This window comes from Herpailurus yagouaroundi, unplaced genomic scaffold (assembly GCF_014898765.1).
Source record: "Herpailurus yagouaroundi ecotype Mexico unplaced genomic scaffold, PumYag 139, whole genome shotgun sequence".
Taxonomy (NCBI): Eukaryota; Metazoa; Chordata; class Mammalia; order Carnivora; family Felidae; genus Herpailurus; species Herpailurus yagouaroundi.
The window spans coordinates 5,983,691-6,004,781 of record NW_024412394.1 but is presented as its reverse complement, the minus strand read 5'-3'; the positions used below and the strand labels follow the sequence as shown (position 1 = coordinate 6,004,781).

Here is a 21,091-nt window from a genome sequence, read left to right as displayed (position 1 = left end):
TTCCTAAGGAAACATGGTTTTCAAGTGATTGTAATGTTGAACCACTTTATGTTCTTAATGGCTTTTTATACGTTTCCTTAGATCATACATGAATTTTAGAGGGGGAACTATTCCCCTTGAAATCCCTAAACAGTATAAACAGAAATATTCCTAAACAGAAATAAAACAATAAGTATCGTAGCATTATGAAAGTATTATCAAAGATTCATTCACCAAGAGGATAACCCTTTCACCTAACTGAACCAAGGAAGAACCAAGGGTAAGTGTGGATCCTTTTGTGGCCAGAGCCTGGGAACATGACTTGGGGGAAAACAACTGATCTGCTCTGTCAATTTCTCCTAGGCGGACCCAGGTAAGTCTAGTGATCGGTTGCTATCAAGGTGAAATTAAACTCCATTCTCAAAGCTGATTGCCTTGCAAAAGATGGCACTCTGAAATGATTAGCAGCCATAAGCTGATAAATGAGACTGGCTAAATAAGTCCACATCACTGTAGTGGGCAAGGGCAGGCCAGTCCAAGATGGGCCACTTTGGCATTAAGATGATTTTGAGTTAAGCAATTAAAACCCAGCAGATTTAGGCAAGGCTCTTTACCTTCCCCCTCAACTGCCTACAAAGAATTTAGATAGAGAATCTGCTCCAGGAAGAGAGCTATCGCCACAGATATCTACATTATAGAATGAACTAGTTATGGTAGAGGAATCTGGCAAGGCTTGTTTGATCAAAGTCCTCTATGTTTCTGAGTGACCTCGCAAACATTTGTTTACCAACCATTTACTCTTTTTCATCTTCCTGTGAATTACGTTCCTTCCCTTTGAAGTCCCAGACCACTACCTCCTTCTCCTTAGTTCATGTACACCTTGTTTCGCCTGTCTTTGGAATTTCCATGTCTGTGTGGATTCCTTGTGCATAGGAAATTCAATTTGGTTTTCTCTTGCTAATCTGTCCCCTGTCGATTTGATTTTCTTAGTCCAGCTACAAGGACCCAGAAGGGCACAGGAAATTCTTGCTTCCCAACATCAGCTGTATAAGAAGATACACTCCCCGCACCCCCACCTTTCACCTACTTTTATTTTTCCATCCTCGAGGCACAAGTAGTCTAGACATTCATTGGTTCCAGCACAGTTTATATTTCCAAAATCCCCCACTGGCTTCTGTGCAGAGAATAGGCCTAGCTCCTGATCTCTATCAGATATTCTTGACCCAAATGTGTGGATGGGGTCCAGGAAGGTCGAAGAGGTAAAGCACATTCACTCTGGAAGGAACCAGAGGAAGGGGAGAGAGGCATGAGAATGGAGAGCTGGGTCAAGTGGTTTGAGAAAATACAGGAAGTTAAGGAACGGGGCCACAGAAGGAGAGATGAGGAGAAAGTGAACACCACATTGAGGGCAAGAAAGAAAGGAGTTGGGAAATGGAGAAATAGGCAAAGTGGAAAGATAGAGAAACTGGAAATTATAAAGCTTTTGAATAAAACCCAATTCACCCCAAAGTATTCTGCAGTGTTTTTGTGAGACGGCGAGACTGAAATAGGAAGAGGCCCTTTATTTTCTTAGGAAAAGAACGTAGACCGGAGGTGGGAGAGGAATGGTGGAGAATTTCCCAAACAGAAAGAGAGCCTGTGGCCTCTCAAACTGCCCCCACCACCGCTAAATGAACTGTTCACACCAAGTCCCTTCCTTTCTCCCTCCAGAGAGAGGGGATCTGGGACAGAAGCCTGGACTCTTCATGGGCTAAGGGCTGGAGCGTGGGACGGCAGAGTGTGGTGCAGGGTGGGTAGGAGGCAGGCAGGAATTAAAGAGAGGGGTCTTTCTGGGGAGGAGCAGAAGCCTGGCTGGGGAGTGGGTGGGCTCTAGAGGGGGCCACCTAAAGACCTTGTTGAAAAGGCTTGGCTCCCTAAGTCTTCAGGGAACATGGGGCTTCCTGCTCTGGCATCCTGGGGACACACACAGGTTGCCATAAAGGAGAGACAGAAACACCCATAAACTTGGATCAATCCTTCAAACCTGTATCCCTAGACCGTCTCCTGCCCAAATTGGAGATACCACAGATACCTCCTTGTCCTCTCAGTAAAAACTGCCCTCTTTTTTTCTTTAAATATAATTTATTGTCACGTTAGCTAGCATACAGTGTATACAGTGTGCTCTTGGCTTCGGGACTAGATTCCCGTGATTCATCACTTACATACCCACCCAGTGCCCATCCTGAGTGCCCTCCTCAATGCCCATCACCCTTTTTTCCCACCCCCCCAACCCTTTCCACCCTGTTTGTTCTCTGTATTTGAGTCTCTTATGACTTGCCTCCCTCTTTGTTTATAACTATTTTTTTTTCTTTCCCTTCCCCCATGGTCTTCTGTTAAGTTTCTCAACTTCCACATATGAGTGAAGTCATATGATATCTGTCTCTCTCTAAGTGACGTATTTCACTTAGCATAATACCCTCCAGTTCCATCCACGTTGTTACAAATGGCCAAATGACAAGATTTCATTCCTTTTCATTGCTGAGTGGTATTCCATTATAGATATAAACCACATCTTCTTTATCCATTCATCAGTTGATGGACACTTGGGCTCTGTCCATAATTTGGCTATTGTTGAAAGTGCTGCTGTAAACTTTGGGGTCCATGTACTCCTATGAATCAGTACTCCTGTATCCTTTGGATAAATTCCCAATAGTGCTATTGCTGGGTCATGCGGTAATTCCTTTTTTAAATTTTTTGAGGAACCTCCACATTGCCCTAACTCTTGACACCTGACCAAAGCCCCCCACATCCCTCACAGGGGGGAAAAAAAGGCCTGGACCAGGGGCAGTGCACCAATTTGGCCCACTACTGCACTGGCCCCCTCAGAGGCCCCGAGAGGGTCAGGGCCAGCCCTTAGTACCAAGTGCTGGAGTGTGCCACTCCAGCTTCTGGCTGTTGCTGGTTAGAGATTTTGAACAAACTAACCTAACACAGCTTCCTTTTCCTCCCTGCAAGGTTGGTATAATTACAGGCTGTTCTTGGGATGCATGGGAAGGTTGGAGTATTGCCTCGGTAAATGGTAGCAAGGCGAGTGAGATGTATCCTCAGTGTGTGTGTTTGACAAATTCATTCACTCCTTCGTTGCACAAATGTTTACTGACTGTCTCCTATGTAACAGTCTGGGGATATGTCATTGAACAATCCAGATTCCCCACAGGGCCAGCTGTCATTTTACTGTTCTATAGTGTATTGGTTACATAGTACATTAGAAGGAATTTAGGAAGAAAGTATCTTCCAACAAGGGGATGAGCTCATGTGTGTGGGTGTGGATGAGGGTTGCAGAGTAGGCTTCGGAATAGGGAGGGGTTAAGTGTTTCCTGGAGAGTTACAGTGCGTGGGGCTGGGAGGTGTCTCCAAAAGCACAGCTCCTTCTAGATGTGGGCGTCTCACCAGGGCAGGTGAGAATGGGGTAAAAGGGGAGAGTCTCACCTTTGTGGCTGGATTAGTCCCTGATATCCTGATTCTCTACAGCTTCTCCAGTACCTTTCTAACCTTACACTTAGCCTTGGTTTACAGGAGGGGGTGAGAGAAAGAGACTGAGAATCAAGCTTTCTTGGCAGAAACGGCAGTGGACGAAAATTGAGTTACAACGAAAATAGCAATAGTAATAACTTCCTTGACCCCAGTCATTAGGTACACACTCATCTTAGTTAATACCACCGAAACTAACAACAAACGCGAGCCCCAGAGACCCCAACCTCTCCGGCACCGCGGGGCACGCAGCCTCCCCTGGCGGCAGCCCCCGGCAGCGCACGGAGCACCGAACCCGTGCGCACCTCGCGGTGACTTCTCCGGCCGGCCAGCCGCGGGGCCTGCGCGGGGCGGGCCTGAGCGGGGGCGGTGCAGACGAGGGGCGGGACCTGCACGGGTACCACCCCCGGGATCAGGCTCGGGAGGGCGCGCGCGCTGGGCGCTGGTTAAAGAGGCGCGTGGAGGCGGGTGCGGCGCACACTGCTGCGGCTCGCGGAGGACGGCCCACGTGTCTCCCTAGACTCTGGCCTTGAGTTCCCCGGCTCCCTTTACCTCAGCGAGCCAGGGCGCCCCCTTGTCCCGCTTTGGTGTCCCCCCACCAGCCTCCCCCCCCGCCCCCCCGCGCGGGAGCAAGTCCTCGTACAGTTCCCCGCGCTTGGTGGGCCAACTTGGCGGAGCAACTTTGTACGGAGAGCTGCGCCGGGGGCGGGAGGCGGGGGGGGGGGAACAGGGCACTGCGCATGCGGAGCTCCAAATTCAAACAGCTGTTTCCAGAGGCTGTAGGGCGCGTGGACCCGGAGCCGCAGGGGCTAGGGGAGCCTTTCTCCAGGAGGCGGCCGTTTGGGAGCCATGGTGGACCGGGGCCCACTGCTCACCTCGGCCATCATCTTCTACCTGGCCATCGGGGCGGCGATCTTCGAGGTGCTCGAGGAGCCACACTGGAAAGAGGCCAAGAAAAACTACTATACACAGAAACTGCATCTGCTCAAGGAGTTCCCGTGCCTGGGCCAGGAGGGCCTGGATAAGATCCTGCAGGTGAGCCGCCGTCTGTGCCCCTACAGACACTGGAAGCCGGCTGGAGCTTTAGGAGTGCCGAAGGGAAACCCTTCACAGCTTTGGATAACCCTCAGTCCCTGCGGGCAGCCCTGGGGGTGGCAGGAAAGGATGTCTCACATGGGTCTGGCTGCTGAGGTCTGTCGTTCACCCGTAGACACGGGAGTCACCCACGCATGGAGACTCTTTGGGAACCCCGTTTGTCCAGAGAGACGTTGGGGTTGACCTCTGGGTGAACCGGCCCCGCGATGGCTCCCTGTGAGTGTGCGGGTACCTCCCTCGTTGGAGGGGGGCTGTAGGGCGGATAAAGGCGGTTATCTGCACTTTGAGAAGCTCCCGCTCCCGGAGTTCGGGAGTGGAGCCGGGTGCCACCCCTTCGCATCTCCACCTCCCAGCTCCGGGCCAGTGCCGCGCCCGCCCTGTGTTTCTTCGGGAACGTGAGCCGGGCGTAGTGGCGGGAGGGTCCCACAGCCCCAAGCTATGCAAAGGCTCCTCCGCACCCGGACCCGCACCCCCAGGGCTCGGGAAGTGGGTAGGGGGCTCCATACCGCCCGAGCGCCGCCCCCCCGGGATGGGGGGCTGATGGCCGCAGTGCCTGGGACGCGCTCAAGCTTCCGGCAGGGCTTATCTCATGGAGACACCTCCCCTCCTCCCCCAGGGCTTGGAGTTAAAGTTGGTGAAAGTAGCAGGTTGAACAAAAGAGCAAAACCCCGGGAATCCTTTTTACGGGAAAGGAGAGGTTGAGCAGAAGGGGACCCGTGGGGTATAGTTTCTTCTCCGTGTTGACATTGAGAAGCTCTTATCTTCTGGTACGTGCTCTATGGATGGCTTTGACCTCACTAGAATAAACTGGGGCTGACCATGGTGGCTGGGATCTTGGGTCTGTTTGGGGCCCAGGGTCCTCCATGCCAGTTTCTCAGAGGCTCTTAGTCTTAAGCACCCACCCTCCCTGGCCTGCACTAATGGCTTCTCTCTGGTGGAAGGACCAGGACCTGGGTATAAAGAGCTGGTGACGGCTCTAGATTGTGGAGTGGGGTCCTACCCCACTCTCGGGGTGGAAGATGCGAGAAAGGTTTGATGAGGAACAACATTTAATCTACGGCAGCGGCCCAACATTTTATGATTGTCTAGTTGTCTCTCATTTTTCTGGTCTCAGTTTCCCCGTATGTGAAATGAGAATGCACCCGTCTTCATCTGTCTTCCCTGCCCTGGACTGTTGGGAGGTTGAAAGCTGTGGAAAACATGAGCATGTCTTGCTTGTGCTGCCCCCTCATTGTCCTTAAATCGATGGACATTCACACACCCGAGCATATAGGTACCTACCAGCAGCTGGGCAGGTGAAGACTTGTCCTCCCAGGAGCCAGTGAGAGGGGAGGTTTAGGGGTGTTGCATTTTAGTGGGGAGAGCCTCTGGGCCCTTAGCAGTCCCCAGAGTGGGTGACCGTGGGAGGTGAGGTTGGTGGGGAGGAGGAATTCAGCCGGTAATTGGGGTGGTTTGGCTGCTAATAGCAGGAACTTCTGTGGATGAGTGTCTGCCCTGTGTGTGTGCGTTGGGGAGGGGTCACTTTATAATTTCCCTTGAGGAAACAATTCCCCGGGAGAGCAGTTGTTGTTTAGTTTGTTCCAGGGCTTTGTTTAGAGGGGGAAGAGGGCAGGCGGGGATGATAAAGAATCAAGCTGCCCTCGAAGTGTTTCCCTCTTCGCCACAGCAGGGGAAGGAAGGAAAGAATTCAAGGCTGAATGTGGGAAAATAAACTTCAAAACCCACGGAGAAGGGAAGAGGGGGGTGGTCAGGGTAAGGCAGCCGGGTGCAGCTGGTGGTGGTAGCTTTGGAAGTTAGCTTTCTTAAGGGGTTCGAATCAACAAAAAGCCTCTTATTTGGGGGTCCTCTTAAACCCGCTGATGATTGCCCCCCAAAAGCAGGCAGGTAACTTTTAGATGTGGGCATCGGGCCAATCTGATTTGGAGAGGATCATGGACAGCCCTGTTCCCCATCCCTGGCCAAAAAACTCTCCAACCTTCTCCAACTTCCCCTCCCATCATAGGAAAAACCCAAGAAGTGAACACTGACCAGCGGAAGCATTCTGCTAGCATCACTTTTTAGTCTGCAGAAATCTGCCTGGCTCTGCTTTCTGTTATGTGACTTGAGGCATTACCTTCAGCCCCAGGAAATTGGTTTAAGGAAAAAAGAAGACTCCGTTGTGGAAAACTCAAACTTCTTTCCCATCTGGCCTGGGGCATTTCCACCTGAGGTTCTGTGTTTTGTCAGGTTCTGAGTCACCTTTGTAATCCTAGAGAAGTCCCAAGCTAGAAATTCCTGGGGTAGGGGCGGGCTCTTGGGAGGGGTTGTTAGAAGTGGGGGGTGCAGACTGAGTAGGGGTTTTTTTTTTTTTACACTGGAAACTGCATGTGCTTTCAAATATGTGCAAAGGGAGTTAACACAACACACTGCTCACCTTTCATTAGGTCTTATAGGCACCCCGCCCCAACCGAGTTGTCTGGTTCTTCCTGCCTGACTTTCAAATGCTTACCCTCCCTGCTTCTACCGCAGCAGCCTCAGACCCTGTGGTTGTCCTCCTTCCTGCCTTCAGAACCACCTTGAACCCTTGCCTCCCCAGCCTCTTCCCTGAATTGCATGCAGAGGTTTCCACTAGGGCAGTTAGCATGGATTTGAGCACCCTGTGTGTTGGGCACTGTGAGTGGTATGTGGATTTTATAAAAGAGAGTGGCACAGGCCTGTTTTGACATCTGCATTGGCCATTTTACCCATCAAGCCATTTGACTTTGCCTCTTTCCTCAGTGCAAAGTGAGGGTCCAGTGAGGATCAGGGCAAGTAGAAGCGTTATGCAAGATGCCTACAGATGTCACTTAAAGCGAGCACGTCTCCCCCGTCTGTTTGTGTTTATTGAGCACACGGTGACCTAGTGCTTTACCTACGTTAGTTCAGGTACTTTTTACAGCAACCTTATGAATTCAGATAAGGAAACTGAAGCTCAGGGAAGTTGAAGTGGCCTTGGTGACACAGCAGGAGGGCACAGCCTGGGGTGGGAACCTGGCTTGCCTACTCCTTGTACACCTTTGCCCTGCTTCTTAGGCCTGTGAAGCTGTTGAATGGGTAGTCTGTAAGTGAGCTTAGTGGAGTGGTTCAGCTGGACTTCGGTCAGCTGGGAAATTTTATTTTCTATTTCCCCTAGAACAGGCGTTGGCATGCTGGCCTCCTGTGTTGGGCCTGGCCAAGCCAGTACCTCCTCTGTTACTGCGGTAAGCATCGGTCCACCCCTCCCTTGGTAGCACAAAAGAGCAAAGGGTTGGGATGCAGTGAAGGGGGGCAGTCTCAACCTTCACCTCCAGTGTGCAATGATCATAAACAGGAAGGATTTGAGAACTCCCTGTGCACCAGAGCTTTGAATAAGCACGTTCTATACATTCTTACTTTAATTTAATCTTGGTGACCACCCCCTTTTATAGATGAGGACAATGATATAACTTGCCCAGGATTATATAGTATAGAATCAGGTTTCACACTGAAGCGGGTTGATCCCAGAGTACATGAGAACATTCATCAACGAACATTTATTAAGTGTCCACTATGTGCCAGGCACTAGGCGAGGATCTGGGAGTGCAAAGATGGATTAAGACACCACGAGGCTCAGACTGGCTGCTGGGGAGAAGGAAGAATAAACCCACTATGATGTGATGGTTCCTGAGGGCCTCCAGGACCAGCCTAAGGGGTCAGGGAGGGCTCTCAGGAGGTGATGACTTCAAGCGGAGTCTTGGATGTAGGAGGGCTTAAGAGGGAGAAGGAGGGAGAGAGTGAGGTGTTCCTGCTGTGGCTCTTGAGATTCCCATGTCTCCCAGGGGTGTGGTAGGGGTCGCCCCATGCCCTGCCTTCCACTGGAGCACCCCATCCCTAACTGGTTTTTCCTAGACTGCTCACATAGCTGACCAGTTCCCAGAAGCCTCTTGGATCCTACTGGCCTCCTTGCCAGCTCCAAACTGCATTATCCTATTCGGAGGTTTTCCGTGGGTGCCAGACCCCACTCCTTTTATTTTCTGGACCCTTCCTATTCTCTTACATGTTCCAGTCTACAGTAGTCAAGCTGATTCCAGTTTTGAGGTTCTGACATCGTGTTTCTAACACCAATCCTCCTCCTAAAATTTGAAAATATAACCATGGGTTATGTGCAAAAGTTACATCTGACCAAATGATGTAATGATCTGACCAAATGATGCCCTTAGAATGGGGCACATTCATTGAATTTTTTTGAGAATTGAGGGTTAACATGAAAACCTCTTTTGTTTCAAGCCTCGTTGGAAATTGTAAAGCACACTGGTCCACTTAACTGCCTTTGTAAGTAAAGGGAACACAATAGATCTTTTGATTATCCAAGATCACGGAGGCCTCCACGTCATTAGTTCAAACTTGGATCCTCACTGTCTAGAACTGCAGAAGTGGAAAGTAGGGAAGTTGGGGTTTTGAGAGGAAATGGAAGAAAGAGGTCCCCTCCTAATGACCTGTTTGTTTATGTTCCGATCAAAGTTGAGGGCAGCCGAGATAATAATAATTCTTAAATCGGTAAATATGCCTCAGTTAACTGCTCTAGTTAGAGTTTAACAGTTAAAGTGGATTTTTATTGAATCGTTTTGAGAGTTTTACTAGAGCCCTTAGGATGATTGCAGATGGCATGGTATTAGAGAATTATTGAGGGTGGGAATTAGCAAGTGTTGAAAGGTTCTAGTGGGGTGGGGGGAGCCCTATAGGAGGGGGTGCAAGGGAGGTGATGACTGTTGCTTCTAAGTGTTTTCCTGGGGCTTTGCCCTATTTATAGTCTTACATTTAAAAGAAACAGTCCTCTGGTTTTGGGTGCTGTGCTTGGCCGGCTCTGACCTCAGGCCAAGGGCTTTCATCTTGAAGTTGGCTGTTTGCTGTCAGATTGCTCTCAGCTTCTGAATTCTCTGTGGGGTGGGGGGCAGGGAAGTATAAGGCTTTGGGGAGCAGAGGAGCCATGGTCCTGACATAGTACCCCCAAGATAGTCTTTATACATGGGGTGCCTGGGTGGCTCAGTCAGTTAAGCGTCCGACTTCAGCTGGGGTCATGATCTCACGGTCTGTGAGTTCGAGCCCCGCGTCGGGCTCTGTGCTGTCAGTTCAGCAGCCTGGAGCTTGCTTCTGATTCTGTGTCTCCCTCTCTCTCTCTCTCTCTGCCCCTCCCCCACTCACACTCTGTCTCTATCAAAAAATGAATAAATATTAAAAAAAGAAAGATAGTCTTTGTACAAATTGGGGTGCAAGAACTACTGGGCCAGAACTGGGTGATGCAGAGAGGCCACGTGTGCTGGGTACTATAAGAAAGCATGTGAAATAGGCTTGCCTCCTTCCCGGTTCCCTCTGGGGGAATGCAGAGGGTCACGGCGAGTCTCCTTGGAGATTTCACTGACAGTTGCCAGGGACTCTTAGAATAGGGCAGACGAGGCCTGACCTGGCCATCCTCCCCAAGGATGGGTTTGACATGGATAGAGGACATGCTTTCCTCCAAGTGCCACTCGCCCCACCACCTAACTGCAGGCTCCTTGCTGTTGTTGAAAGAGTCACCATGCAAGCAGTATGTCTGATGGTTACGGGCTGGCCTCTCAAGGCATGCCACAAATCTCACCCTCACTGTTTGCATAGACGAGTGCTTGGCACATAGTGCTCATTAAGTGTTAGCTGCCGCTGTCGCTGCTACTGTTCCTAGACAACCCTGCTATGTGAAGGGACTGCCCCCACAAAAGTGTGGTTCACACAGTAGCAGGAGGACCTTCCTGAAGCAGAGGAAAGGTCAACCGACTTTTTTTTAATTGTAGTAAAAAACACATAACAAAGTTTACCATCTTAACCATTTTGAAGAGTCCGTTCATTCTTGTTAAGTATATTCACACTGCTGGGAAACAGCTCTAAAGAACTTTTTCATCTTGTGAAGCAGATTCTATCGCCCTTAAACAACTCCCTTTTCCCCTCTCCCCCTGGTTCCTGGTAACGAGTAATCTACATTCTGTTCCTGTGAATGTGACTACTTTTAAATGCCTTCCAAGTGGAATCATTTGTCTTTTTGAGTAAAATGGTGCTACCACTATGGAAAACAGTGTAGAGGCTCCTTAGGAAATTAAAAATGGAAATGTATGATCGAGCAATCCCTCTTCTGGGTATATATCAACCACATTTTTAAAGAGCTAGACAAAGAAGGGGGGATGGTGGGTCCTTCTTGCCCACAGCCCTCAGGGAGGAGTAAAAGTGTGTGATGGTTCTGGGCTGCAGCCATAGGGCCGAGAGGTAAGGGTCAGATGACAAAGCCCTCTGGGTTTAGCCAAGGAATTTGAACTGACCAAATTTTTGCAATTTTTAAGTCGGGGAGTGAACAGCATTTCAGAAAGTTCCCTCTTCCTTCACAGGCGTGGCAACTTAAAACAAGTAGAATCTTCAACCCTAAATTAACAGCATTTCTGTGGGCTGATCCCTTCACCCCATGGGTGTTCTGATAAGGATGCTTCCTCCCTTGAACTTTCTGATGTGATGGAGTGTGGGTTTTTCCACCAAAGCCCACAGAACCCACTCCCCCCCGCCCCCACCCCACCCCAACACACACACAACACAGCGCATCCACCCTCCCTCACACACCAGCTTTCAGTTAGGGCACCTTTTCCTCTTACCATGAACCCCTTGGGAGGTTCAAGTGTGGGTTCCTGTCCCAGCTAAAGCCCCCCCACCCCCAATTTGATGACCTTCCAGATAATACCTTAGTTGCCCCTTTATATAAAAAAGTGGCGGGGGGGGGTGGGATATTCCAGCTCGGTACAGCTGCCTGGGCCCTCTGGGCTTTTGGTGAGGAGTTAATCTGATCCCTAAATTTCAGAGATCTGGACAAAGGAAGGGTGGGCTCACGGAGGGGCCTCCCTCCTGGCCAGCATTTTTGTGTGTACTGAAGCCTCAGAAACCATACTGGGCCGTAGACCTTGGGGGCTCAGCCTCGCTGGGCAGAGAAACAAGGCCACAGTGGCGAAACTGAGGGGAAATGCGGTCCTGGTGCTGAGTGATGGGTTGCAGATGGTGGAGGTTGGAGAGATGGGACAAGAGTCACCGGGCCTCAGGATTCAGTTCCTGTTTGCTGAGGCCTGTGGAACCCCTTGGCCTGCAGGGGATCTGGCTCTGATTAAAACATAGCCCCTGCCCTCAGGGAGCCCCCAGTCTAGAGAAAGAAAGGTAAGGAGCTCTCACCTCGCTGACATTGGTAAGGGCACCTGGGGGTTCTAAGTGTGAACGGGTGAGAGATTAATTTCTACTCTTGAATTTAAAGAAGCGGGTATTTGAGGCAGGCTGGAAGGATGAGTGGTATGGGTTGCACTCTGCTGAGTTCCTACTGGGTGCTGGGCATTGGGCTCCTACTTTAACTGTGTCTCATTAAACCAGTCCAGTGGATTCAGTGTTACTGCTATGTCCATTAGCCAGGCAAATGGAGGCCAAGGGATTTGCTCAGGTCTACATGGCTACCTGGAGGCTCAGACTCATCCCCACCTTGCTGACTTCAGAGCTAGGAATGGAGAAGGATCCAGGAGGTGCCCTTATCAGCACTCCCTTCTAGTAGGAGCACCAGAATGGACCACAGAGTTTCAATACTGTGCCCAAGGTTGTCCTAGTGGAGTTGTCCAGCATTCTCCATTTCTTTCAAGTTCACCCACAGCCCTCTCCTCCAAAGAGTTCATGGTCCACAGCTGAAAGTATGGAAGGTTGATACCCTCTTCCCTTCCCGAGCAGGGGCCCTGCTCCTTGCTCTGGGGAAAGGTGGCAAGGATTTCTCTGCTCAGTCCTGGCTCATCCCAGGCTTTGGTCAAACCTCTTCCATTCTGGAGGATTCCAGGGGCAGATGGCCTCATGGGTGTCTTCCCTGGGTGGTGGTCACTCGGGACCTGGGATCAGAGTTGTTTCCTTGTTGGGGGCAGACTCCACCCACTTGCCCTCTCACAGTGCCCTTGGCAGGCAGGTCCCTGTGATTGGCTTTGAAATGTGCATTCTGTTTTTCCTCCCCTCCATCTAAATATTTGGGTTTCCTGCTGAAATATTTAAGCAGGATTGCATACTGTGGCTGTTGTCACCTCCCATGGCCCAGTGTAATCTGGCTGCAGCTGCTTAGCTGGGTCCCTCCTAGGAGGGGGAGACTTGCTCCCCAACCCCAGGAGAAAAGCCCTGCAGGGTGCTTGATGGCCCAGCCAGCACACGGTTGAGCCCCTCCCTTTGTGTGGACCTGTGCTTGGGGCTAGGGCTGGGGCTGACGGACTCAGATCTGAACCACTGTGTAGGAAATAGAGGATTCAGACCTGGGTTCCAATTCTCCCCATGGTACTGGCGTGTGCTGTGCGACCCTGGCTGGATTTCACTTCTCTTGGACTCTACTTCCTTCAAGTAAATTCATCCATTCACTCAGGAAGGCTTGAAGTGCCGGTTAAATTAGGCCCAGGTAGGCAGTAGGAGCCCTACGTGGGCAGGGACCCTTGGCCCTAATCCACAGACCTGTGCAATAAGCATGTGGGGGTATAGCCAGCCACTGATGTGCCCACAGTGTCTGCTGGGCCCCTGGTGCCCAGTGCTGTGCCCAGCTCTGAAGGGGGGTGTGGAGACGCATGTGGACCTTCAGTACTATGGCCAGTCTGGAGGACCTAGGCCTCCTCAAGATGAAAGCACTTTTCCTTTTTTTTTTTTTTTTTTTTTTTTTTTTTTTTTTACTGTTTATTTATTTTTGGGAGGGAGGGAGAGAGAGACAGAGTGCCAGTGGGGGAGGAGCAGAGAGGGAGACACAGAATCTGAAGCAGGCTCCAGGCTCTGAGCTGTCAGCACAGAACCCAACGCAGGGCTCAAACCCATGAACTGTGAGATCATGACCTGAACTGAAGTTGGACACTTAACCAACTGAGCCACCCAGGTGCCCCAGAAGGCACTTTTCTAGGTGAACTGAGCCAGGCCCAGACTCTGGCCCCTGGTCTCATAGTCTCCACACCGTGAAGAGGAGGAAGGGAGAGTGCCATTATCAAAATGCGCTCCCGCTTTCCCCTTCAAGCCTCATGAGGTGGGGCCATGTTGCCTAGTGGTTAAGGACAGGCTTTCAAGTCACAGTGGCCTTTGCAAGCTGAGTGGCCCTGAGCACACGACTCGCGTCTGAAAGGGAGAGTGATGTTACCCATCTCGGTGGGACGAAGATAACAGAACATGGAGAAAACGTATGTGATGTTCACTCCCTGTAGCTGCCAGCTCCAAGTTCACCTTTAAATTCAGTTTATTGCCATCTCTTCTCCGGGGGACTTGACAGAATAAACTGCTCTCCCTCTCTGGGTCATTCTCTCCAGGAACCCCTTCTCAGCTTCCCTGCCCCCACCCCTTTTTTATAAACTTTTCCTGAACTCCTGTCTCCTGGGATTAGCAAAACCAATCAGTGTGAGCATTTAACAGGTCTCTTTCCCCCACCCCCTGGCCCAGCTAGATGCTAGATGGGGAGCCATGGATTCTGCCTTCAAGGAACTTGAGACAGCAAATATCCAGTCCTTCATTCAGCAGATATTTACTAAGCACATACTGTGTGCCCAAACCTGTTTGAGACCTGCTGCAAAGGGAAGCAGCCCCTTCCGTCCCTGCCTTTTGGGGAATGTCTTCAGACCATGTACTATGGAAACCAGGAAGGCAAGTGGACCCGCCGGGGGGAGGGAAACAACACTCCCTGCCCCTTCCTTGTGGAAACCGTTTGATCTTCAGAGCGAGCAGGAGGAAGGCCCGGCTGTTTGCAGGGGAGAAGGGCATGCCTTGAGCAGGTAACTCCAGCCTGACTGGCGCCTGCTTTAGGCTTTTGCTACCCCGTGGCCCACCCTGCAGGGTACCCCCTCCACGGCTGGCCAAGGATGTTGGCCCCAGGGGATGGAGCAGGAGTGTCGCGTTGTGTCGCCTGCAGTACCTGGGTGACCCCTGAGAAACCTTCAGATACACAGGCTTTGCACCCTTCCCAGATTCTCACCCTTGGCCTTACCATGGGTCTCTGCAGACCCATTCCTCCAGGGTGCCTCCCTGTGACCTCTCCGGGCCTGACTGAGGTGTGGCATTTCCATCCCATCTGCCAGATAGGAAAACGGAGGCCCGGCGAGGAGCTGGGGACAGACTGTCTGTAGAACTAAGCTCAGGTTAAACTAGCTCAGCTTGCCCAGGTCGAGAGCCTTTTTCCACTGAGCCATTTGTCACCCTGCCTCTAATCCTCTTTTAAATGGCCTTTAAGTCAGAACCTTGACCGTGTTTGGGGGTACAGAGGACTTAATGTTACTTAAACTAAATTGGCCTGCCTTGATTTCCTAACCTGCCCAGCACACCCCTTTCTGTGATCTTGAGGGCCAACTTCCCCACCCATGAGTGAGTTTTTCTGGAACAAGAGGCAAAAGTTGAGATTGTGGTAACTGTAGGCTCGGAAAGAAGCAGAAATGATCTCATGCTTCCCCAGGGAGCTTCCCCATCACAGGATTCTGCACCCCAAGTGTTTGCACCCAAGGAACTGTCTCGTTGGCTGGTTTCTCCCCACCCCCCACGCCCCCCTCCCCCGGAGGCTGGCAAGAGTGGCTGATGGGGGAGGAGGGTCAGGCTCCGGGCACATCTCCTGGCGGCAAATCATAAATTGTGAGGCTGAAGGGAGCTTAGTGGTTACCTAACTGGCCTCCCTGTACAGCTCCAGAGCCAAGGCCCAGACCTTCTGAGGTTATGTAACTTTCCCAAGGTTACTGCTCAGGGAAGTACAATAAAGGAGTAATTAGAGCTAAGTGGGGCAATTAGGGAAGGCTTCTTGGAAGCCGTGGCCCCAAGACGTAGGTTGAAAGGTGACTGCCACACCTCCTAAGAGCTCTTCTGGCCACTCTTAAAGCCATCAGGGGTCCTCGGAGACTCAGATCGTGTCCACACCCCCTCCCCAAACTCAGAAAACCCTCAGTGGCTTCTCCCTCAGACTAAGCCAACATTCTTGCGGTGTGATTTGGACTCTGCTACCCACGTGGTCTCCCCTCTTTCTGGACCGCAACCTTTGATCCCATTCGGCCTTGATATAGGTGGGAGGCTGTCTCCTGAGGGTGGAGAGGTGGTCTAAAATGCTGTCCGCTCATAGCAGGTTTTCAGTTTTTATGGAGACCTGGAGGTCTGTGTCCACCAGTAACGTGAGCTGCTGTGGGGAGGGGTGGCAGAGGGGCAGTGCTACAGTAGTAACGGTAGCTGGCACTTGGTGGGGGAAAAGGTGCCATGGGCCAGGCGAGGGCCACTGTCACGTTGCACCGACTGCCCAGCAGTGGTAAGATAGCTGCTGTGGGCAACTTCATTTTGCAGATAATGCATCTGAAGCAGAGAGATTAAATAACATAACCAAGGTCACACAGCTAGTTAGTGGCCTGAACCCAGGCCTTCAGAGTCCAGAGCCAGGGCTCTGCAGAGTGGCCTCTCATGGTGTCCTAAATTAGTGCCAGTCCTACCGATCTTTCTAGGCTACCAGCCACTCCTTGGGGCTGGATTTTCTGCTCGGGGCCCGTTGGTTCCTAGCACCCCAAAAGCTCCCCATGCATGCTTGCTTGGCCTTTGCTGAGCGCTGTGTTCTGCAGCCTTCAGGGTTCTGACACCACTGTTTCCTGACCACATTGACCAGATATAGGTTCATTTGCCATTTGCAGCATGAAAACATTTAAAGCAGGAAAGCTTGGGTTATGTAAGTGGGTGCCACAGTTCAGAGTCGGGTCTGTCAACTCCTTTCCTGCCTTCAGCCCCTTTTCTCCATCATCCTTACAGACCCAACAGGCCCCTACCCTTCATGACAGAATTTGTGGGTCAGGGGACCCAGAGACCGAGGCTTTGAGAAAAAAATCAAGGAGCCGATGGGGGAGGTGTAGCTGTGAGATTTCCACCTGAGTCCCCATATTACTGCCACCTCCTCAGCAGCTAAACCCGTACTTGTGACGTGTGCCCCCATTTGGCTTCCCCAGGGGAAGGCCCCCAGCAGGACTCTGGGCTACACCTTGGTAGGGAATAGCTTTAGTCTTGCCATCCTCCTGCAGTGGAAATACCACCCCGATGCTGCTCACATGGCTGAGGATAGAGGTCGGTGACTGCAGCATGCTGAGGACCCCAGGATGGGCCCCTTGTGTGTAAGTGCAAGCTTCTTGACCCTCCCACGTCCCAGGCACAGGGTGGCACCTGTGCACAGACCCTCTGGAGGAGAAAGAACAGCAGCCCCGTACCTTCCCCATTTCTGCTGTTCAAATAAAACTCTGGCCTCCTGGGTCGTGGAATGCATCCTGACAGTGTTAGCTTTGGAAGCACGCCCTTCCCTTGTCAGCATCCCGGCCCCCCAGAGCAGTGCCTCTCACTGAGGGTAAGTGAGTGCTGAGTGGGCTAAGTGGAGCAAGCTGATGCAGTAGTGTCTTGTCAGCACCCCCTGGGGAGCAGGAAAAGGGAGGGTGTCCTGATTATCAGCTTTTCAACACCCCGTCTCTCCCATCCCCCAGACTCTAGCCGCAGCCCAGAGATCTACTTATAAGTGGCCCAGGGAGTGGGGGCCTAGGGCTTACTCAGCTGACTTGCTGTGTGACTGGGCCAGGTGGCTGCCCCCCTCGGAACCAAGGACTTGCTCCCTAAGGCCAATTAGACACTTGGCTGAGCACCTGCCGTATGCCCAGTACATATGCTGGTTTAAGGACTGTGGAGATTCTGGGAAGAATTAGATGTTAGCTCTGCTTTTGAGGTTGGCGTGGGGCTATGCAATGTGTATGGAGAATTACTGAGTAGGGAGCTGGCATGTTGTGGGGGCCTCGGGTGCACCAGGGGAGAAAAGTTGCGTTGGGCCAGGGGTGTCAGGGAAGGCTCCCCTGAACCTGGGGGTCACCTTCCTTTGAGCCTCCTCCTTCTCTGGGCACATCTTCCCCACCCTGGGGCTCTGCACCCCCCCCCCCCCCCCGTGAGGCCCTCAACCTGTGCCCCAGTGGATCACAAGTCTAGTACTGAGTAAGGGGTAATTATTAATGAATACCCTGAACCATGAGCTGTATTTCTCTTTCCTTCGGCCTCTCTTCCACCAGCCCTCAAATTTCAGAGGCAGGACCCTCACAGCCCTCCTTTGCCTTTTAGGTGGACCCACTTCCAATCTGGAAAACTGTCCCTAGCCCTCCCAATGGAGGTCTTGGCCAGCCAGACTCTATGTCTACCCAGCAAGCTCTCCGGGACTGCCCCCACCTCTCTGAACCTCACCTGCGCACCTCCCTCTTGGGACAGGTCTATAGGTTGCCTGGCAAAGTGTCAACACCTCCCTGGGTTAGGTGTGCATTGGGTCTAGACCCAGGGCAGGCGCCACGGTGCTGGGGCAGGGCAACTTTGGAGACATGGGGGCCACTCTGGGTCCTGCTCCAGAAGTTTCCCATCTGCATCAAGCCTGCTGAGGACTCAGGTTCACTGATCTCAGCTTTGGCACAACCTCTCTTTTTGGAACGTTCCAGGGCTGAGAGCTGCATGTGGTCAAACCCCCTGGCTCCTCTGCCTGCTCTGTGTTGGGGTCACTGTGTACAGGCCTTAAAACCTCCCCTTCCTGAAGCTGGTCTTGTGTCTGTGGACACACTCCTCCGCCCCTCTCCCCCGCTGCTCTGCACACACAGGTTAGTCCTTCCTTCTTGACTGTCTGGGGCTGTGTGGCCAGTGGATGGGAAACCCTCAGACAGACTACCACAGAGACACCTGATGCTTGAGCTACCCAGGCCCTGGGGGTGGGGGTGGTTTCCTGGGGGTGGTGCTTAGGTTGGTGTTTCTCAAAGTGGGACTGAGCTAGAAGCCAGGCTTCAAGTTAAACAAAAACAAGACTGGGGGTGAGGGCAGCTGGGACTCTGAAGTTAGTGTGGGGGTTCTGTTAGCGTTGAGTCATAGAAATTTGATGTAAAAACAGAAGGCGTGAGTACTGAGTTGGAGGCAGGATTATTGATGGCTCTTTCTTTCTCTGCCTCCCCAGTTTTCTGAAATGCTGTTGTCAAGCCTTTAAAACAAAGAAATTTAATTTTCTTAAAGGGTAAGATATATGCTTATGTCATCAGCCACTTCTGTGCTAGCTGTTTTCATTTTTAATGTTTGAGGTGCACAAAGCAAAAACACGGTTTTAACAGAACGTACTCTAAAACCTGGTGTCAGTTCTGTGATTGCTAAACAGTGTGTTGCTATTGTTTTTCAATGTAGCTGCCAAAGTTGTGACTTCCTGGGCAGCCGTGCTGTTGAACACTTGGAGGCAAAGGGGCTCAATGTCTGGGGAAACCAGGGGGGGCCTTTGGTCCGCAGACCAAGGTGTTTGAGACTAGACACACAAGTCGGCGGTCACCAAGGAGAGGGTGCAGTTCCCTGAGAGGTCCCTGGCAGAGCCACGGAGCCCCAGCGGCTGTACCCAGTGCTGCGCCCAGTGTCCCCTACAAGGGACGGTGTCTTCCAGTGGCCCACGGACAAGTGTTATGTTGCATCCAGCTCTGCCAAGTCTCAAAGGGGCACAGGGAGACCTTGCCCTGCCTTTTGGATGAACACAGAGCACAAGCGAGATTTGGGTCAGCCCGGGACCACGCATGTAACTCAGAGTCAGGAGCGTGCTGCGGTTTACCTCCGGAGGCTTGGGTGAACGTGAGGGACCAGGGGAAGGCGGACTCTGCCTGGGAGAGAGAGTCTGGGTAGGATGTGTTGTGTTTCACTCTGCATCCGTTCGGTAATCACCACCCACCTGTTGCCAATTAATTTAATTTTAACGTGATAATGACTAAATATCGTGGCTGTTTAATTTTAAATTAAAATTTAGTTCCTCAGTCACACATTTCAAAGGCTTGGTAGCCACATGGGACTGCTCAGATATAGAACATTCCACAGCACAGAGAGTTCTCTTGGACAGCACTGGAGTGTTGATAGGAATCTGTTGAGGTTTCTAATGGCCCACTGGCTTCTCGCGGTGTCTAGTCAAATTCCATTCCTGCTCTGGGGTGGGAGAGGGGAGAGCTGGCCCGGCCTGGCAGGCTTGGAGCTGGGACAGTGGTGTGCCAGGAACCTGTAGGGGGTGGCCTCCCCATCCCCGCCCCCGACCGGAAACTTGCAAGCCCTTCTGAGGTTAGCACACCCACCCTCACACCCCAGAAAGCGTGAGATTGCAGAGGGCTGTGGACCGCCTTGCCCGCTCAGCCACATCAGACTCAGATGAGTGTGTATTTGATGGGAGGGTCATTCCTGGTGTCACCATCAGTCCACCCTGGCTCCATTGGAGGTGGGCCCAGGCTGAGGTAGACAGTGAGTCATCTTCCATGGACCTCCAGTTGTTGTCCAGGGTGTCAGTTCCTTCTGATTGCCTGCTCCGCCCTGTTCCTCAGCCCAGTCTGCAGTGAAGGGCAGCTCTTCCCCGGCCCTGGGGAGGAAAGCCTGCACTTAAGGTCCAGGCTCGCTGGCTGGGTGGATCTGTGGCCACCCGGGGTACATCTTCCCCTGGGATGAGAACCATGAACATCTCTTCCACCCCAAATCTGGAAAGAATAGAAGAAGGGGTGGCCGACGGAACCTGCAGGGCGAGTTTTCCAGGTTCCTTCTGGGGTACATGATATGGGTCCTGGGCCAGGAAAGGTGGAGGACCCAAGGGTGGGGCTGGGGAGGAGGGCCCGGCGCTTTTCAGAGCTTGCGGAAGCATCTGACCGGGAGATGGCTCTGCTCTAGTCGTTTGTGTCTTGTGAGCCTCCGTTTCCCCATCTGGGTTTGGGCTTCTTGTCCTGCTTTGTGGCCAGTTGCTGGGACTTTGACAGAGGCATAGCTCAAGCCCTGGGGCTTGTCCTGACCTCGACGTTTATCCCGCTGCTTTGTTGTGGTGTCTTCCACCGTCCTGTAACTTCCTGTGTGCCTGCCCGTATCTGGACAGAACTGCAAGTCCTTCTAGGCAGAGCCTGTCTTGCAATTCCCTTGTTTGGCTCACAGCATCAGAGCATATGGCCAGTGCTCAGTAAATACTTAATCAGTAGATCCAGCTTTGAGCTGCACAGTGCAAGGGAAGGTCGTCCAGAACTCTGGTCCCTTCTTTCTTTGGGTTAAATTAGGTTGGATGCGTTCTGTACAGGGGCTGGTGCCTGGCCAGATGTGGCATTTGTAACAGGCAGGCACAGCTGCACTCTTGCTCCACCAAAGAGGGGAATACCCCAGGGCCCCAAGGTGGGAGTAAGGGTGAAGGGAACCCTCTTCCCATCTTGCCATCTGGTCTCACCACTCTTCCTGGGAGGTGACAGGCTGTGTCCTGGAAGCCCACTGATGGGTCACTTGTTTGGCCCTCAGGACAGACAGCCACTTTCAGCAGGCTGGAATGGTAAATGGACCTCCCAGGACGAGCCTGAGAAGTGGCCGTCCCAGCTGCCATGTAGTGTTCTCGTGGGAAACTGAGTTCCACAGGGGGACAGGATGCAGCCACGTGAGGAGCGGATTTCGCTCTCCTGCATGACCCCTGGGTGACCTGGAAATCTCGTGCCATGTACCT

At 52.1% G+C, this 21,091-nt stretch overlaps 1 protein-coding gene across 1 annotated transcript in view; it reads left to right on the top strand.

Annotated features, from left to right (window-relative positions):
- The first annotated feature begins 3,946 nt into the window (after positions 1 to 3,946).
- Positions 3,947 to 21,091, top strand: part of KCNK5 (potassium two pore domain channel subfamily K member 5) — a 38,009-nt gene continuing 20,864 nt past the window's right edge. The window contains exon 1 of the mRNA XM_040473399.1: positions 3,947 to 4,524. Within this exon, the coding sequence (XP_040329333.1) occupies positions 4,339 to 4,524 (186 nt within the window). The 5' untranslated portion in view covers positions 3,947 to 4,338. The remainder of the gene's footprint in view (positions 4,525 to 21,091) is intronic.